The sequence below is a fragment of the Babylonia areolata genome, chromosome 19 (genome assembly GCF_041734735.1).
Source record: "Babylonia areolata isolate BAREFJ2019XMU chromosome 19, ASM4173473v1, whole genome shotgun sequence".
Classification (NCBI taxonomy): Eukaryota; Metazoa; Mollusca; class Gastropoda; order Neogastropoda; family Buccinidae; genus Babylonia; species Babylonia areolata.
In genome coordinates, this window is record NC_134894.1 from 50,878,532 (window position 1) to 50,898,569 (window position 20,038).

At 47.7% G+C, this 20,038-nt stretch overlaps 1 protein-coding gene across 3 annotated transcripts in view; it reads left to right on the plus strand.

Moving 5' to 3' along the window:
- Positions 1-2,585: 2,585 nt before the first annotated feature.
- The window catches only part of LOC143293826 (uncharacterized), a 138,479-nt gene continuing 121,026 nt past the window's right edge, over positions 2,586-20,038 (plus strand). For 2 of the 3 annotated variants that reach the window (XM_076605095.1, XM_076605097.1), the window contains exon 1: positions 8,533-8,925. Coding sequence is in view for 2 of the 3 variants with exons in the window: in XM_076605097.1 (XP_076461212.1) it covers positions 8,913-8,925 (13 nt within the window). In the remaining variant the exon portion in view is untranslated. Of the gene's footprint in view, positions 2,768-8,532; positions 8,926-20,038 lie in introns of those variants that run through there. The other variant, XM_076605098.1, reaches the window with a different exon arrangement.

Here is a 20,038-nt window from a genome sequence, read left to right on the forward strand (position 1 = left end):
CCTGCCAGTCACTGTGTTGTGGAATGTTTCATCATGTAGCCATCTCCATGCCACAGTCACTGTGTTGTGGAATGTTTTATCATGTAGCTAGCTCCCTGCCAGTCGCTGTGTTATTGAATGTTTCATCATGTAGCCAGCTCCCTGCCAGTCACTGTGATGTGGAATGTTTCATCATGTAGCCATCTCCATGGCAGTGACTGTGATGTGGAATGTTTCATCATGTAGCCATCTCCATGCCACAGTCACTGTGATGTGGAATGTTTCATCATGTAGCCATCTCCATGCCACAGTCACTGTGATGTGGAATGTTTCATCATGTAGCCATCTCCATGCCACAGTCACTGTGTTGTGGAATGTTTCATCATGCAGCCAGCTCCATGCCAGTCACTGTGATGTGGAATGTTTCATCATGTAGCCATCTCCATGCCAGTCACTGTGATGTGGAATGTTTCATCATGTAGCCATCTCCATGCCACAGTCAATGTGTTGTGGAATGTTTCATCATGTAGCCATCTCCATGCCAGTCACTGTGTTGTGGAATGTTTCATCATGTAGCCATCTCCATGCCACAGTCACTGTGTTGTGGAATGTTTCATCATGTAGCCATCTCCATGCCAGTCACTGTGTTGTGGAATGTTTCATCATGTAGCCATCTCCATGCCAGTCACTTTGCTGTGGAATGTTTCATCATGTAGCTAGCTCCCTGCCAGTCACTGTGTTGTGGAATGTTTCATCATGTAACCATCTCCATGTCAGTCACTTTGCTGTGGAATGTTTCATCATGTAGCCAGCTCCCTGCCAGTCACTGTGTTGTGGAATGTTTCATCATGTAGCCATCTCCATGCCACAGTCACTGTGTTGTGGAATGTTTCATCATGTAGCCATCTCCATGCCACAGTCACTGTGATGTGGAATGTTTCCTCATGTAGCCAGCTCCCTGCCAGTCACTGTGTTGTGGAATGTTTCATCATGTAGCCATCTCCATGCCACAGTCACTTTGCTGTGGAATGTTTCATCATGTAGCCAGCTCCCTGCCAGTCACTGTGATGTGGAATTTTTCATCATGTAGCCATCTCCATGCCAGTCACTGTGATGTGGAATGTTTCATCATGTAGCTATCTCCATGCCACAGTCACTGTGTTGTGGAATGTTTCATCATGTAGCCATCTCCATGCCAGTCACTGTGTTGTGGAATGTTTCATCATGTAGCCATGTCCATGCCAGTCACTTTGCTGTGGAATGTTTCATCATGTAGCCAGCTCCCTGCCAGTCACTGTGTTGTGGAATGTTTCATCATGTAGGCATCTCCATGCCACAGTCACTGTTTTGTGGAATGTTTCATCATGTAGCCATCTCCATGCCACAGTCACTTTGCTGTGGAATGTTTCATCATGTAGCCAGCTCCATGCCAGTCACTGTGTTGTGGAATGTTTCATCATGTAGCCAGCTCCCTGCCACAGTCAACTGTGTATTGGAGACTCAAGCAGAGACCTCTGGAAAAAAACAGTCGAACAGAATGTACTTCATTGCTGCCTCATATGGATGCGGTTGTTTGTTCTGTTTATTATTATTTATTTTTATCTATAACATTGTCTTGGTATTCTGACCAGCACCGCAAGTGTCTGTATCTCACAAGCCTGATTATTGATTTATTTATTTATTTTTGCTGGAATATTTTGATTTAAGAAAGAAAGTGTGGAACACAGCTCAGACTAAACATGATGATATTCTTTAACAAACATTTTCATCCATCATTCCAAAAACAACAACAAAAAGCCCCCAGATTTTCTGCCTTTCATGCCCTGCTCTCATGGAGAGGGCAGCTTCTCTTGTGGTGACATCCTGTCAAAATGTTCTGTTTCAGCAGGTTCACGAGGACTGTTGGAAGGGAGATGCTGTGGCAGTCTTCACTTCAGGGACACACTCACTCAGCCTAGTTCCGAGACGAAGCGATTATTGTTGTAAAAATCAAATCAAATCATTTGGCTTATAGACCAGATGATTGCAACGGGGAGGGGGCTTCGGGAGGAGAGAAGGGGCGGGACGGAAAAGAAAACTTTCACATATCTTCCTGAACACTATTTTGCCGCGTCACGCACTGAGTCATTTGCATGCAGTCCGTTAACTCTGATGTGCAGGGTGAAATTCCCACAGGTTCTTCGTGGAGGACATGGCAGTAGCCAGAACCCCATTGACTGACCCGTGCATGCAGTGCACTCTGTGTGACAAAAGAAAGGGAGGGTACAGGAAGAAGGTGGGATGTAGTAGGGGCGAGAACAACGGTGAAAAGGAAGACGGAGTGTGGGAGAGAGAGAGAGAGAGAGAGAGAGTGGCAAGAGTCCACCCTCCTTCCCCCACACCCCTCCTTAAACGGCCTGACACGAAAGCGGGTCGTCACGACACTGGTTTCCTCTGACTGCAGACACGTGGCCACCGTCAAATGACGGATGTCACGGTCCTGTGGACTGAACGTGCGGGACGCGCCCAACCAGCAACTACCTCCCACCGTTTGGTTTCCAGTCAATGATCATCCGCCTGAGGCCAGCCTTGTTTACCCACAGCGTACAGCGACATATCTTATTTACTACTGTGCAGTCCTAACAGTTCAAACGAATCAGGTTAACAGGACTTTAAGCCTCACTGCTGGAGCAAACGGAATACGCAAGTGAGGAGTTACTGAGTGGTGCGATGCATACAGTTTGAACTGTTAGAAATTCATTCTAAAAAGTAGCTGTCAGGTCGTGCTGTGGGCCCAAGATGATGACAAGTAAGCAGCTCAGTGTTGCTTCTATGTGTTTTTTATTCATCCCTCTGTGTGTTTGCGTGTGTGTGTGTGTGTGTGTGTGTGTGTGTGTGTGTGTGTGTGTGAGAGAGAGAGCGAGAGAGAGAGAGTTTGTGTGTGTGTGTGTGTGTGTGTGTGTGTGTGTGTGAGAGAGAGAGAGAGAGAGAGACAGAGAGAAAGAGAGAGAGACAGTGTGTGTGTGTGTGTGTGTGTGTGTGTGTGTGTTACTGTATGTGCGTCTTTGTATGTGTGTGTTCGTGAGTGCGTGTGTATGTGTGTGTGCGTATGTGTGCGCACATGTGCATGTCTGTTTGCATATAAACGCATAAGTGCATGTGAACGTTCTTGCATAAAACATGCTAAGCTATGACTCTGTCACTCTCCCAATTCCTTCCTTTCAGTCTCTGTCTCTCTCTCTCTGTCAATGTCTTTGTCCATGTCTGTATGTCTGTCTCTCTCCATCATCAGTTCGTCACCCTGTTGGACGTGTTATACACTTCAGATCAATCGTCGTGTCACTCAGCAAATTACATCCCCTTGTACACCAGTCGCCGAGTTCCGTGGACTGAAGACCGGAGGAACACGGGGTCAGGCCCCATCACAGCTTGAGATTTTTCTGATCCTAGCCGGCTCCTTCCTATAGCTGTGTGCTTTTGGCTGAAATGGATAGACTTGGACCACACATTCGAAGGTCATCCACTTCACGCATGCGTGTTTTAGAATGTTGCTCAAATTTCCTGTCCAACGCTTCAGGCGTCTTGGTATTTACAGGCTGATGTCGGGATATAGTGCAAGGGATATAGTGCGAAAAACAGTGTAGAGTACAGGTTTAGCAAGTGGCTCTTCCCCTATATCGACACCCACATCAACCCATTTGTCATTCATCATCATCAAATACGAAAAACGAAAACGTCCTATAATGCTACCCCCCCCCCCCCCCCCACCCCCGCCCTCCTGTGCAATTCCCTTCAACTCCCTCTCCCCCTCAACACCCCCCACCCCCGCCTCCCAAAAATAGAAAGAAAAAAAAAGAAAAGAAAAAAGGTTGTTTGTGCGACGTCATGATCGCACACAGCAGCATTGTTGGAGTGACTGTGCATCATGAAAAATGTCAGACAGAAGTGGCGTTGAAGCATTTGACATTGTGTGGGCCACGTGTGTGACCCAGATGTGGGCATGACCACCACTGATGAACAGCAGCGGCAATCACTGAAACTGTGTCAGTGGGAAGGGTTGGTGGGGTGAAGTGAACGACCCGCCCAAAACATAGACTGTTTTAGGTAATCCAACCGTGTTAAGCGATGTTCTCTCTCTCTCTCTCTCTCTCTTCCCACACGCGCGCATTCACATACACACACGCACATATAGACCAAATGTCCGTCTCTCTCTCTCTCTCTCTCTCTCTCTGTGTGTGTGTGTGTGTGTGTGTGACTCGCATCACTCCAGCTGGATATCTAATGGATTCCATTGACCCCAGAAAAGGTGGCAGAATGGCGAAATAAGCCATTTACTTGGGGATTAACTGAACAGAACAAGCAGGAAATAACCCCCCCCCCCACCCCCAACCCCACGCCCCCCCATCCGCTCCCCCTCTCTGTGCTGAGCCCGGAGAACGTGACAGTCAGGCGGTACAAGACATCAGTCTGACTGAGCATGGCGACATCTTTCCACCAGACTCATCAAACATCATTTTGACAGCCAGTAAAAGCAGCGTTCACGTTGAAACCAAATCATAAAATGGTATCATTAAATAGAATTTCATAGGGCATGGCGCTCTTTGATGTAGACATTGAAAGCATATAGCTTTCATAGCTGTCAGAGTAAAACGACTTGACATTACCCGCTCAACATCTAAATTAACGTTACCACAGCCGGCTCAGTTTGAATGCACGCAATTCGCGGAGGCTGAAACTGCACTGTTAACTTTGAGGGCAATGTTTTGGACAACAACCACAGCCAACACACGGGTCCACTTAGGTACATGACAGTAGTGACAACTTGAAGAACCAAATGCAAGGCATTTTAAAAGTAGTTTATTCTTTGTCGCGCGGAGCAAACGCGTTTCAGTGTTTACTTTGCTTCTTGTATGTGCCCGTAGGGCATCAGAGAGTTAGGGGAATGTGAAATTGACTGGGGAAAATGTCCCCTGGTGTCTTTACAATTTAAAATAAAACAAAATATTTGGATTTTTTCATAGGAACTACAGTAGTCAGTGTTGGATCCTTTTTGTTTAGTGGTGGTAAGGGGTGTTTTTTTTAACCAGTTAATCAGCTTTTGTTCGCCAATATAAAAACAGCCATTCCCCCCTCACTTCAATTCACCACTGCCTTTGTTTTCAATGACAGTTTGTCGGCCAACACAACTGTTGACTTTTCTGTTTGTTTTTAACGGGAGCTGCAAAGGAATGTTGACCTGTGCTTGAGCTCGCCTGGGCTATGTGTGTGCGTGGTGCGTGCGTGTTTATGTCTCTGTCCTTCGGTCATGTTTTGTTTATGCCTCCCAGCCCTACTCTTAATTCTTATTGTTGTTGTTGTTGCGATAATGTACAAATATCCTCTATGTAATTCAACCACTTGTAGCTTTTACCTGTGAGAAACAAACAAGTTTTCGTCGAAAGACGGGGATGTCTCTTACAAATACAGGAAAGACAGCTGGTTGACTTTTTTCCTGCTTGTGGTGCTCAGTTCATCAATCTCTCCCCCACGCCCACCCCCACCCCCAATGTGAAGAGAGATCAGATAACACGCAAAATTGTCTATTTCGACTGGATCCTTTTTCTTCAAACGGATGAACTGCAGATCCGCCTCTGTAGAACTCTTGTCAGCTCATGAGCTATTCAGGGTCATAATGACATGTTCCAGGTCACAGGCTCACTGTTTTCATTGGAGCAGATGGCGACCTGTGATTTCTGTCGCAAAGGCCAAAAGCGGAATGAGATCTGTTTTTCTACAGTATGAATTCAGTAGGAGGATTTGTCAGTCCATCGAATGACACAAGGAACTGAAATCCTGTATTCAATTCACACTTTGCGCATGTTACAGAACCCACGACAAAAAGAGTTATCCGTGGCAAAATTCAGAACAAAAATCCAACCATACACACAGACAGAAAAACAGAAAGAAATGAGTGGCGCTGTACTGTGGAGACGCGCTCTCCGTGTGCACAGCAGCCTGGCTCTCACGAAGAGGGATCTGCTTGGACAAGGATACGATACGATCTGATTCTTGGGAAAGGCACATTCCTCGCATAGCGTTGCCATGAATTTGCCTATCCGCTTTCTGTCTGTCTGTATGTTTCTCCCCCTCTTTCTCCAGTTCTACTATCCATCTCTCTCGCTTCAATTTCCATTCTTCGCCCACGACACAATAATCTGTACGATTAACTTTGTTGAAGAAGTTGTTTTGTTATCCCCACCCCCTACCATCACAATCCGACCTCTCGTGACCCAACCCAAGGAAGGCGATATTGCTTACACCATAGCTTGCCTTATCTTTTTTTCTGTTCACGGGACTCTTTGTTTCTCCCCAAGTTCATTTTTTTATCTACTCATGACACACCACAGTAAAATCCCGAGACATAAGTGGAGTGATGGCCTAGAGGTATCGCGTCCGCCTAGGAAGCGAGAGAATCTTAGCGCTCTGGTTCGAATCACGGCTCAGCCGCCGATATTTTCTCCCCATCCACTAGACCTTGAGTGGTGGTCTGGACGCTAATCATTCGGATGAGACAATAAACCGAGGTCCCGTGTGCAGCAGGCACTTAGCGCACGTAAAAGAACCACGGCAGCAAAAGGGTTGTTCCTGGCAAAATTCTGTAGAAAAATCCACTTCGAAAGGAAAAACAAATCTACACGCAGGAAAAAAAAGTTGGTGCTGAAGTATGGCGACGTGCTCTCCCTGGGGAGAGCAGCCCGAATTTCACACAGAGAAATCTGTTGTGATAAAAATGAAATACAAATACAAATAACTACCATGACTACCATGCATAATCAACTTCTGCTTTGCCTGCCTCAGCTGACAACTGAAATGAACTGTCCAGACGAAATCATAAGAATTGCAACGCTTTGGATATGTCAAAGCTACTCTACTGGCATACCAGTAAACCATATCCAACTGAATATGTCCACTACAGCTGCTGCAGCAGATTCCCATCCTTCGTTTTCGTCGTCTTCTGCGTTCCTGTTGCCACGCCAGGTTCGTTGCAGTGATGATCGGAGCAATTCGTCGCCCGAACCCACAGTTTCTGATCCAGGTACAGCACATTGGGCCATGACTGACTCGGAATGCAGATTTTCAACCATCCAGATGGATTTTATCTATATGTAAGCGGCAAGCACAATTGATGCCCATCGTAAAGTAACGTACTGACGACTGGAAGGACGCGGGTTTGAACCCCATCCGGAGCATATCACTGTGGGATTCTCCAGCCCTTGGTTGGTTTTTATGCCGAGCTAAGTGTGCTGTCGGTTCAGACTGGAATGCTTAGATTAGAGTATCATCCACTTCACGACACGGTTTTGGAATGGTGCTGGTAATATCTGACCAGAACCGCACGTGTCTGTAGTTCACTGAGCTGGTCTGTGGTGGAATGATTCATCAAAATTAAAGGAAAGTGTAGTCCTGACTCGTAATCTCAAACCTTATGGATCTTGGTAACACCACCATCGTGATCATCAGCCTCATCAATCATAAAAAAAACCCTGGAAAAATGTCCTAAATTCTGAGCTGTCATGGAAACAACAGTTCCGATTTCTCCCACACATCCATGCTGTAGACGGCTGGAGTGGAACTGTTCAGTGTCAGCCAATTCACGAGTACTGTTTTTGGAGGATCGTGGTCACAGGCTCCAGTCCACAGGAGGCGCATGCTCACTCTGGGTCCATGACTAAGCAAGTATTGTAAATATTATTAGTAGTGGGCTTAGTAGGCGGTGTCCTGTGTATTTTGAATCCGACCAGACACCACTTTACACCTTCTTTTTCTCCCTTTACTCAGTGAAGTTATTAGGGTGCTGCACAGGTGAGCTGTTCACCAGATTATTTCAGGTGTATTGTGCCATAGCATGGGTTTCTGCAAGTGATTTCCCCGTGCATTCTGCATTGATGTCAGTCCGTCCTTGTTTCTGTCTTCCGTTCCATCTCCCTCCCTTCTTGGAGAATTTGTTTTTGCGAGGCAGAAATGCAAGGTCTCCTTTTATGTGTGGTCTCATGGTGGCCAGATATTGTCAGATATCTGTGGACAACTTGTGCTGGAGCTGCGAGAGAGTGAGGTTGAGCGTGACTGTGAGGCAGCAGAAAACAAAACCCACCCCCTGCCACTATCATCCCCCCGCCCCAAGAAAAAAAAAAAAAAAAAATCCGAAGCCTCTTGTACTTTTCTAAACGTAATTTATTTGCTAACTCACAGTTTGTGCTGGCAGATATAAAGTTTACACTCGGGGGGTAATTCACACTGTTGATAACGCACATGCTCTTTATCCCTCTGAGGAGGTCAAGACAGCCAGACCCATGCTGAGAGACTGCCATGTGCAGTGCACTGTGTATCATGGAAAAAAGGGAGGGGCACAGAAATCAGTGCATGTGTGGGCGGGAGGTCGGAAAAGGGAGGGGAACTTCGGTAGGTGGTGGAGTGGCGAAGAGAGAGAGAGAGAGAGAGAGAGATGGGGGAGAGGAGGGGTGGGGTAGGGGAGTACAAGGGGGGCGAAGTGTCAACAGGAATGTTTTTTTTCCTCCCTACACAAACGGCCTGACAGGAAAAGTGGGTCGTGACGACAGTATCAGTCTGTGTGCAGTCATCGCCACTGTTAGATAACGGATGTAACGTCCTGTGGACTCGGAACGTATGCGAAGTGTCCAGCCTATAATGTGTGAACCATTGACTTCCTGCATTTGGTTTCCGACCCGTGGCGAGTCTTGTTTCCCGATAGTGTAAAGTGACACACTTCATGTTAACTCGGCGCTCTGTTGTGTACTCCAGACAGTTCAAAGAACTGAGGTTTGATTGGATTCTGGGCCTGTTAGCTGGCACACTCAACAGACCAGGAGTGAGGAGTGTGTGGTGAGGTGCTTGTAGTTTGTACAGTTAAACAATAACCTGGATAAAGAGTGGCCACGTTGTGCTGTTGTAAGAGAATGATGACATCCGGTAAGCTGCTGTTTCTCCCCAATGTTTTCGTTCACCATTGTCTATCTTTTGTATGTCTGTCTGTGTGTATGTCAACCCCCTACCTCCCACTGTGTGTGTGTGTGTGTGTGTGTGTGTGTGTGTGTGCATGTATGTGTGTTTGCAAGCAAGCACGTGAGGGGGAGGTGTGTGTGTGTTGGGGAGGGGGGGGTGGGGGTGGGGGGGGGGGGCGGAGTGGCGGATGAGGGCCGGGAGTGATTAGTTCATCATTTTATTTGACACCGTTGATTAGTTACGCAGCAGTTTTTTGGTGATTATGTCTCGGAAAGCGGGTCGCACACACTTGTTACTGGGACACCTGAAAAACATTCCTTTAGGCCTACTGGCGAGTCGCTGAGCCAGGTGTATGGCTCAGTTGTTGTGGACATAGTGATCCCCACGAGAGCGGACGTATGCCAGTGGCAGTCAACTCAAATTGGATTGTGTCAGTTTGGAGGGACGGAGGGAGTATGGATGTATGTGATTCATCCAAAACAGGGACCAAGTTCATTCTACGTCCAAATGTTTTATCTTGACTTTAAGTATGTTTAGAGGCCACCCACAATGCTCTCTCAGTCTGTCTGTCTGTCAGTCTCTCTCTCTCTCTTATATATATATATATATATATATATATATATATACCTAAAGGAGGTGGTAGATATCCAGAAAGAGAAAGAAAGAGTAAGAGAACGATACATATAATAATCCAATATATGTATATGTTAAAAGTTATCATAATAATAATAATGATAATAATATAGCGCTGAATCTTGTGCAGAGATTAATCAAAGCGCTTTCGCACCAGTCATTCACACGCATGCATAACTCTGAAACTGGAGAAACTGAAGACAAGGAAGAGGCAGGGAAGGGAGGCTGTCTTGGGAAGAGATCCGTTTTAAGGCCAGACTTGAAAGAGCGGAGTGCGGAGACCTGACGAAGTGAAAGAGGAAGTTCATTCCAATTGCAAGGTCCAGAGACAGAGAAAGAACGGCGTCCAACAGTTGACTGTTTGAATCTTGGTATGCGTAAACAGAGTGGATCCGAAGCTGATCGTAGTGAGCGAGATGGAGTGTTGAGGTGAAGGCAGCCGCAGAAATAGGAAGGGGCAGATTTGTGAATACATTTGTAACACAGAGTGATGATTTTGTACTTTATTCTGTGTGAGACAGGGAGCCAATGGAGATGTTGCAAAAGAGGAGTGATGTGCTTAGATCTGTTCTTTCTGAGGACGAGTCGGGCAGCAGTGTTTTGTATGCGCTGAAGGGACTAAATGGATGAAGCAGGCAAACCAGATAATAGTTACAGTAGTCAAGGCGAGAGAGAATGAGAGAAACGACAAGTCTAGATGTTACGTAGGTGGACAGATATTTCCGAATGGTACTTATGCGCCGCAATTAACAGTAGCAGGATTGACATGTCTGACTGATAATTTTTTTCATGGACAGTGTGTTGTCAAGGACAACGCCGAGGTTCCTGACTGAGCTGGAAAGAGGGATGGATGCACTGCCAAGTTTGATTGTGTTTTTGTTTAGTTTAGAGGAGCAGTGTACAGTGTGAAGAGCACTGGGCCTTAAACAGATCCCTATAGGACTCCATGTTCGATTTTAACGGGTTCAGACTGGAAACTATCAACGATGAAAGACTGGAATCGATCAGTGAAATAACATTTGAACCAGTTGAGAACAGTGCCGTTGATACCAAATGTAAAACGAAGACAGGAAAAAAGGACTGAATGGTCTATCGTGTCAAAGGCGGCTGACAAGTTGAGAAGGGTGAGAAGGGAAATTTGTGGAGGAGAGTGGTTTCGGTGCTGTGGTCAGCACGATAGGCAGACTAAAAGGGGTGGATGAGATTGATGAAACGAAGGTGGTTCAGTTCAAGACTTTTACGGCCATCTGGGCAGTGTGAATTAATATTCACTGTGTCGAGGGCTCGGCAGAGAAAGGCTGGGCCCAATCCTCTCCTTCCATAGCTTTAACCTTCTCCAGTTGGTCAGGTAGCCATGCATACCTGGGTGCAGTGAGGAAAATCGGAATGAAGTGCATTCCCTACGGACACAACACCATGCCGAAACCGGGCCTGGATCCCCGACACACCTGTTGAGTTAAGGATGGACGATTTTCCGATCTCCTAGGTCAGCAGATGTCCAGACTTGCTAGTACCTGAATCCTCTTCACAGAAGCATGTTAAAGATCCTGTTATCCATGTCAGCGTTCGGTGTGTTATGGAAACAAAAACATACCCAGCATGCACGCCCTCGAAAACGGAGTATGGTTGCGTATGGCGGGGTAAATAAACAAAACAGTCATACACGTAAAATGTTACATGTCTCTGTGTGTGTGTGTGTGTGTGTGTGTGTGTGTGTGTGCATAACTGAAACCTCGTTGAAACTCAGGAAACGAATGATGAGCGCCCAATGGCAGCTGTCTGTCGGCTATACCTAGGTAGGCAACCTGTTGTGCAAATGATTTCGTGTTTGTAAAGCGCTTAAAGCTTGGTCTCTAACCGAGAATAGGCGCTACATAACTATCCACATCTTGATCATCATCAGAGAGAGACAGGGGAGCACACGTGTAGCAGAGTACAGGCAGAACTGACCACTGACAGCAGTTGGGAGTTCACAGCCATCTTGCTTCAGGGAGATTACCGGTCACCATGTGTCTCGGACATGAATCCAGTTTCCTCTCCAGACCCGGCGTGATCGTTGTGCAGAACAAAGTGAAACAAATGTCCTGAGTCTGCCAGGTTTTGCACTGATTCACACTGAACGTGTGAATGCACTTTGAGAATCATACATTGTATTTGATACATCAGTGTTGGCACACTTCAATTGTTAGTCGTTTTTCTTGTTTGTTTTGTTCTTTGTCCACATGTTCGTAATCCTTCATACCCCAAAAGGGGTAAAAGGAAATTAAATCGTGAACCTTGATAGTTCACATGATAGATTAGCCGCTTAATCGAGGCAGAGAACAATTTGTCTTTCAGAGTGAATGCCAACAGGTCTAATCTTCACTGCAGCAATAGTCTTGATCTAAAAGCTGAAGAGGGAAGGAGGAGATAAAAGTTCTTCCGTTTCTCTGAATCAGTGCGCGTGTTTGAACGTGCGCACGTGATATCTCATACTGTTGAACCTGATGTTGAATGGCGCGCATTTATTTTAATGATCTCACTGCACATTGAACGCACTAAACTGTTGGTTTGCTGAGACCCAAATTTGTTAAAAACTTCTTTGAAAAACATCCAAGTAATTTTCACATCCTCTTCCCCTATTAGCTGACCCACATAAAAAGAGCACGTGATGATCGTGATTAATTTTTTGGTGTTCTGCAACATCAGTCTTGCTGTCAGTGCAGTGAAATCTTCCTTCCTCACTCATCCGTCATGCCCTGCAGGCTGAACAGTCCGGTCATACCGCCTGCTGTCAGCCACACTGACAGACACATTGACAGACAGGCATAGGCCTACTGCTAAATGAGAGAGAGAGAGAGAGAGAGAGAGAGAGAGAGAGATCTGACTTTATTCAAGTCGGATATTTTAATGGCTCACGACTGACCTCACAAATGGCCTCTGCACATTAAAAAAGAAGAACAAAAAAACCAAAGAAACAAAAAAAATCAAAAAAATCTTTTCCATCAGTGTCAGTTGGTTGACTAGATTTTCAGAGCCAGATCTGCAAAAGTGATGTTTTGGTCAAAACAACCAGGATGCCAGAACATATGAAGTTATTGCATCGTTCAGGTTTACATCCAGCTGTACAGTGCTGCTCCATAGGGCACGGCGCCCTTTGACGTAGGCCGTGGGAACATGGCTTCCATCGGCGGTAGAGCCTGATGACTTGTCATTACCCGTTTGACAGGGCACAGACCCCACAACTGGCTCGGCTTAAACACGCTTAGTTGACGCAATATAAAAAATATGTACGTTTAAAATTTTAACGAACCGGTTTGGAATAACAGCCCAAGCTAACACAGCGACCTGTTCCACTGGCCGACAACGTTGGTTGTTTTTTTTTCTAAAAAGACTGAACGGCTTTCCGAGATACTGAGTTTGTTCGGAATGTCTCCCGACATGGCGCTGGTTGGATTGCATAATTGTAGAGAAAAAAATGTTTCCTGCCATTGCATTTAGAACTAACCAGCCGACCCCCTCCCCCCCGAAACACACACACAACAACAACAAAACAAAACATTCAGGCCATTTCGGAGGAAGCAGGGTCCTGTCAAAATTCGATCCGTTCAACTTACGGTCTCCTGTTTTAAATATGTGTGAAGATGTTATGTTGATCTGCCATTCCTTCCCTTTCCTCGGCCCATTGGTGTATTGTTGTTTGACTCTAATAGCAGTTTGTCAATCACACCACTGTTTGTGATTTTTTTACGGGAGTTTCACAGAAATCTTCCTGTATACTTGAGCTGGCCCATGGTCTCTCTTCCTCTCTGAGTTAAAATCTGTTTCTCCTCATTCTCATTTTCGCGCACGCGCGCGCGTGTGTGTTTGCAGCCAGTGTAAAATTATCCTCAATGGAAGTCAGCAGCTTGTATTGGTCTGTGCGGCTTTTCCATGTGGGAATGAAACCAGTTTTCTTTGAAAGCTGGGGATGTCTTTTACACATCCTGGAAAGGCAGTCGCTCGATTTTTTTCTCTCCCTATTTTGTGATGCTCAGTTTCCAACCCCTTCCTCCAAGAAAGGAGGGAGAGATTAGAACAGATTCCATAAGTTCTGTCAGCCGTTTCTGACATTGCCAGTTCTGACTGGACCTTCTAACTGATGAAAACCCGGCTTTCGTAATACACGCTCCCGTGTTGTGAAATCAACTTGTGTGAAACAAAGGTTTCGAAGAACACAACGGAAAGGAATGAGTACAGTCTCTGACAAAATGGGAACGTTGCTGTTTTTTACTTTTAAAATTCATCATTGTTTGTTTCTCTTTTTAATTTGACGACTTCTGAATTATTTTATCTAATTATATTTCTATTCATTTCGAACAGAACAAAATTCCCCCTCCTCCTGTATTTGAGAAGCACAGACAGCATAATGTGTACAGTTCATTCCAATGCAGTGATGGACAACAGGAAGCAGAGGGGGCTGCGGGGTGGGTGTGGGGGGTTGGGGGGGGGGGGGGGCGGGGGTGCCGGGGATGGAGGGTAAGGAGGGTGTGGCTGGCAGAGGGAGAAGAACAGCGTGAAAGCAGACAGGGTCTGTGAGCGAAACGAGAGAAGGCCTGATACACACAAAAAGGAGAGGGGAGAGGAAAAGGAAAAAGAGATGAGACCCACTTGTGTTGGTGTGTGGAGGGAGGATGAGGTGAGAGATGTGAGGTGTGTGGAGGGAGGGAGGATGAGGTGAGAGATGGGAGGTGTGTGGAGGGAGAGAGGATGAGGTGAGAGATGTGAGGTGTGTGGAGGGAGGGAGGATGAGGTGAGAGATGGGAGGTGTGTGGAGGGAGGATGAGGTGAGAGATGTGAGGTGTGTGTAGGGAGGGAGGATGAGGTGAGAGATGGGAGGTGTGTGGAGGGAGGGAGGATGAGGTGAGAGATGTGAGGTGTGTGGAGGGAGGGAGGATGAGGTGAGAGATGGGAGGTGTGTGGAGGGAGGGAGGATGAGGTGAGAGATGTGAGGTGTGTGTAGGGAGGATGAGGTGAGAGATGTGAGGTGTGTGGAGGGAGGGAGGATGAGGTGAGAGATGGGAGGTGTGTGGAGGGAGGGAGGATGTGAGAGATGGGAGGTGTGTGGAGGGAGGGAGGATGAGGTGAGAGATGTGAGGTGTGTGGAGGGAGGGAGGATGAGGTGAGAGATGTGAGGTGTGTGGAGGGAGGGAGGATGAGGTGAGAGATGGGAGGTGTGTGGAGGGAGGATGAGGTGAGAGATGTGAGGTGTGTGGAGGGAGGGGGGATGAGGTGAGAGATGGGAGGTGTGTGGAGGGAGGGAGGATGAGGTGAGATGGGAGGTGTGTGGAGGGAGGATGAGGTGAGAGATGGGAGGTGTGTGGAGGGAGGGAGGATGAGGTGAGAGATGGGAGGTGTGTGGAGGGAGGGAGGATGAGGTGAGAGATGGGAGGTGTGTGGAGGGAGGATGAGGTGAGAGATGGGAGGTGTGTGGAGGGAGGACGAGGTGAGAGATGGGAGGTGTGTGTAGGGAGGGAGGATGAGGTGAGAGATAGGAGGTGTGTGGAGGGAGGGAGGATGAGGTGAGAGATGGGAGGTGTGTGGAGGGAGGGAGGATGAGGTGAGAGATGGGAGGTGTGTGGAGGGAGGGAGGATGAGGTGAGAGATGGGAGGTGTGTGGAGGGAGGATGAGGTGAGAGATGGGAGGTGTGTGGAGGGAGGGAGGATGAGGTGAGAGATGTGAGGTGTGTGGAGGGAGGATGAGGTGAGAGATGGGAGATGTGTGGAGGGAGGGAGGATGAGGTGAGAGATGGGAGGTGTGTGGAGGGAGGATGAGGTGAGAGATGGGAGGTGTGTGGAGGGAGGATGAGGTGAGAGATGGGAGGTGTGTGGGGGAGGATGAGGTGAGAGATGGGAGGTGTGTGGAGGGAGGGAGGATGAGGTGAGAGATGGGAGATGTGTGGAGAGAGGGAGGATGAGGTGAGAGATGGGAGATGTGTGGAGGGAGGGAGGATGAGGTGAGAGATGGGAGGTGTGTGGAGGGAGGGAGGATGAGGTGAGAGATGGGAGATGTGTGGAGAGAGGGAGGATGAGGTGAGAGATGGGAGATGTGTGGAGGGAGGGAGGATGAGGTGAGAGATGGGAGGTGTGTGGAGGGAGGGAGGATGAGGTGAGAGATGGGAGGTGTGTGGAGGGAGGGAGGATGAGGTGAGAGATGGGAGATGTGTGGAGAGAGGGAGGATGAGGTGAGAGATGGGAGATGTGTGGAGGGAGGGAGGATGAGGTGAGAGATGGGAGGTGTGTGGAGGGAGGGAGGATGAGGTGAGAGATGGGAGGTGTGTGGAGGGAGGAGGATGAGGTGAGAGATGGGAGGTGTGTGGAGGGAGGGAGGATGAGGTGAGAGATGGGAGGTGTGTGGAGGGAGGGAGGATGAGGTGAGAGATGGGAGGTGTGTGGAGGGAGGGAGGATGAGGTGAGAGATGTGAGGTGTGTGGAGGGAGGGAGGATGAGGTGAGAGATGGGAGGTGTGTGGAGGGAGGGAGGATGAGGTGAGAGATGGGAGGTGTGTGGAGGGAGGGAGGATGAGGTGAGAGATGGGAGGTGTGTGGAGGGAGGGAGGATGAGGTAAGAGATGGGAGGTGTGTGGAGGGAAGAGGGGAAGGGGAAAAGCAAAAACAAGACATACTTACGAAATGTACTTACTGTGATTTGCATGTACTAGTTGTGATGACTGATGGTTTTTCTCCCCATGCATACACACCTGACCGCTGAAACGAAAGTAAAAAAAAAAAAAAAAGAAAGAAAAAAAGAGGAGATCTGGCGGCCTGGAAACGAATTATTCGGAATAAAAATCCCTTCTCTTCCATGTATTTTAGAGACAGTAATGGGAACATGGCAGCCAGGAGCCCTGGAGTCGTTTATGTTCCTCTGTCCGTCCATCTGTCTGTGCGTCTGTCTGTCTGCACATCTGTCCGTCCAGTCTTCCTGTCTCTGTCTCTCAGCCCCCATCTCTGACGTGTTCATCCTCCCCGGGTGGAGTGCACTTGCGACAGATTTAAAGAGATCCATTCATTTGATTTATTCAGGTTTTTGTGAAAAAGTGTGTAAAAGGTTGGAAGTTAAGGTTAATGTCCATAGTTATAGCCTTTTACGACAATCGGGGCAGTGAATTCATATCCACTGTTTCCAAGGCCCGGAATAGGACCAATGCTCTCCTTCCGCTGTTTTAACCTCCCCCAGCCCAAGTCGGGTACCCATTCACACCTGGTGGAGTGAGGAAAATCGGAGTAAAGTTCGTTTCACAATGAGACAACACCATGCCGAAAGGGAACCTCGAGCCCTGATCACTGGTGATAACGTGATCACAAGTACAACCCCTGACCGATGTGGCCACAGTTTGTTTTATGAGTTTGTAATGATTCAGGTAAAATACGTTTGGTAAGACCAAAGTGAAATGCGAATCGTTTGTTAGATTCCAATCATAGTCATGAAATTACACGTAAAAATAAAATGTTCAACGGATGAAGTTAGCGATACGCATTCACATGTTTGATTCCGATGTTAGTTGTGAACTTATACATAAGTAACATGATTGTTTCACGGCTTGTATTAAAATTGCACGAAATGTAAAATCTTCGCCGGAGATGCATCTTTATTTTGAGTTCGAATCTTAATCACGGCAGTGTCCTGGCGGTATCTGGCCAACAGACAGCACTGCGGCCAAACCATGGTGATTTCCTTCACGGATGTAACAGTGGCTGCAGTTTCCGGGCGGCGTGCAGTGAACTGGGCAGTGTTCAGAGAGGAGATGACTCGCCGTGTGGGGAGTCTTCTTTCTGATACACACTTTGTGGGGACACGCACATACACACGTTCACATACGCACACCCACTCTACCCACGCACATACATTTAAAGAGGCTCGTTATTTCACCCCTGTGGGGCGTGGAGGACATAGCGCGCCCTACACACACACACGCGCGCGCGCACGCACACACACGCACACACACACACACACACACACACACACACACACAAGGTAATCCGAAAGAAGGGTACATTACTTATGCGCCATTTGATATTAAACAACAAACCAAAAGGATACAATCATAAAAATGACAACGAAAAACACATCTTACATGTCACACTTACATGCCTGGACGCACGCACACAGGCACGTGATCACGCACACACAGACACACACACACACACACATGTGCACTAGCACATACAGATGCACACACACACACACACACACACACACACACACACACACACACACACACACATACGCGCGCGAAACGCAACGTCCTTCCTCATTTAACCTTCCTCATGTCAGAATTTTTTTTTTTATTGTCCTTTTTTTGGAGGGGGATGGGGAGAGGGAGCATTGTTCCAGGACACTAAGAGAGATGTATGTGTTCTGTCGACCCCAGAACAAACCCTAGGAACTCACCGCACAAACCACACCCATAAACCCCTGGTCTGTTCCTCAGTGCATGCCTTCTCCCCAGGAAACTAATGATAAGCGCCTACCTTCAGCTCACAGTCGCCTCGATCCAGGTTAACAACCTGCTGTGCAAGTGTTTGTATAGCGCTAAGAACTTGGTCTCTGATCGGGAATAGGGGCTACATAAGAAAGATCAGTCAGCCTACCTCGCTCCCACTCCCTACAGGGCGCCACATGTTTCCATCCTGACGTGTGGGTTACACGCAGAGGTTTTCCCCATTGCACTGACTGCCGTTAGAAAATAGAATTCAGTACAGTGTCATCTCTCTTATCTCCGCTGTTCCTCCGTGTTAATTAATGACGCTGATCAACAAATCCTATGTGAGTGATATCTACTTCGTCATATCTCCGTGTTCTCTGGACAGCCAACTCTTCTGACGGGCCCTTTGCCGTCGGCTGGGCGAGAATCAACAAGGTGTGAGCGCAGTGGCTCAGCGGCCAGCTTCAAAGACTTGGCGACTAGGTAGGTGTGGGTCCCATTCCGACCATCAGCATTGTCAACACGTCACATGGGTGGCTCAGTCCCAGCTGGGTCCTGACTGGGAACCCGTGACGTCAGACGGAAAGCTCGGGACCTCATTGCATGGGTCGGTCGTCATTGACAGCACTGCTGACGTTTCTGTGTGCACACTTCGGGTGCCTCTGGAACCCTCGTTGACAGCCAAGACCCGACACGACAGCGCAGTGGTTGTTTGTGGTTAAGAGGCGGGTTGGATGGGGTGGGATGGGTACTGGTTGTAAGCTACATAAATAAACTACAGTGGAGTGGATCCCTCACTGTGGATAGTGGATCCCTCACTGTGGATAGTGGATGCTGTGGATAATGGATCCCTCACTGTGGATAGTGGATCCCTCACTGTAGATAGTGGATACTGTGGATAGTGGATCCCTCACTGTGGATAGTGGATCCCTCACTGTGGATAGTGGATCCCTCACTGTGAATAGTGGATACTGTGGATAGTGGATCCCTCACTGTGAATAGTGGATACTGTGGATAGTGGATCCCTCACTGTGCATAATAGATCCCTCACTGTGGATAATGGATCCCTCACTGTGGATAATGGATCCCTCACTGTGGATAATGGATCCCTCACTGTGAATAGTGGATACTGTGGATAGTGGATCCCTCACTGTGCATAATAGATCCCTCACTGTGGATAATGGATCCCTCACTGTGAATAGTGGATACTGTGGATAGTGGATCCCTCACTGTGGAAAGTGGATCCATCACTAGGGATAGTGGATCCTTCACTGTGGATAGTGGATACCTCACTGTGGATAGTGGATACTGTGGATAGAGGATCCCTCACTGTGGAAAGTGGATCCCTCACTGTGGATAGTGGATCCCTCACTGTGGATAGTGGATCACCACCAGGAGTTGAATTTTTCACAAGGACAGTATTGTTCCCGCCCCTTCTCCCTCTCACCCTGCACCAGACCTTCAGGGCCGGTTTGGGTATCAGTGTTTGAAGGAAACGATAAGTCACGCGGCATCGTACACGTCATGTACTCAAAGAATCCACGGCAGTAAGACAACTGTCTCTGGCTAAACGCTGCCGTGAGAGTAGTTTGATAGGGAAACATAATTACGTGTAGGCAGAAAAACAAATCCAAAAAACCGACAAGCAAACAAAACAACGGAGGACGCTGTGCTCATCCAGCACGGGGGACTGAACATTTCCGAGGGCAATAACTCCAGCAGCGCACGCTGCAAGGCCTCCGGCTGATAGGTCTAATGCCTCGCCGCCCTCCCCCAGCCCCTATCCCCATTTCCCACTCCACCCACGGGTGTCACCTTACCACACAATGTCAACACTGCAGCATCATAGACGTTTCCACGACAAGTGTGGGAAACAGTACTGCGGGATTCTTAACACATTTGCTAACATTGAGTACACAGAGACACAGACACACATGCACACACAGACACACAGACACAGGCACACAGATAGATAGATCGAGAGAGAGAGACAGACAGACA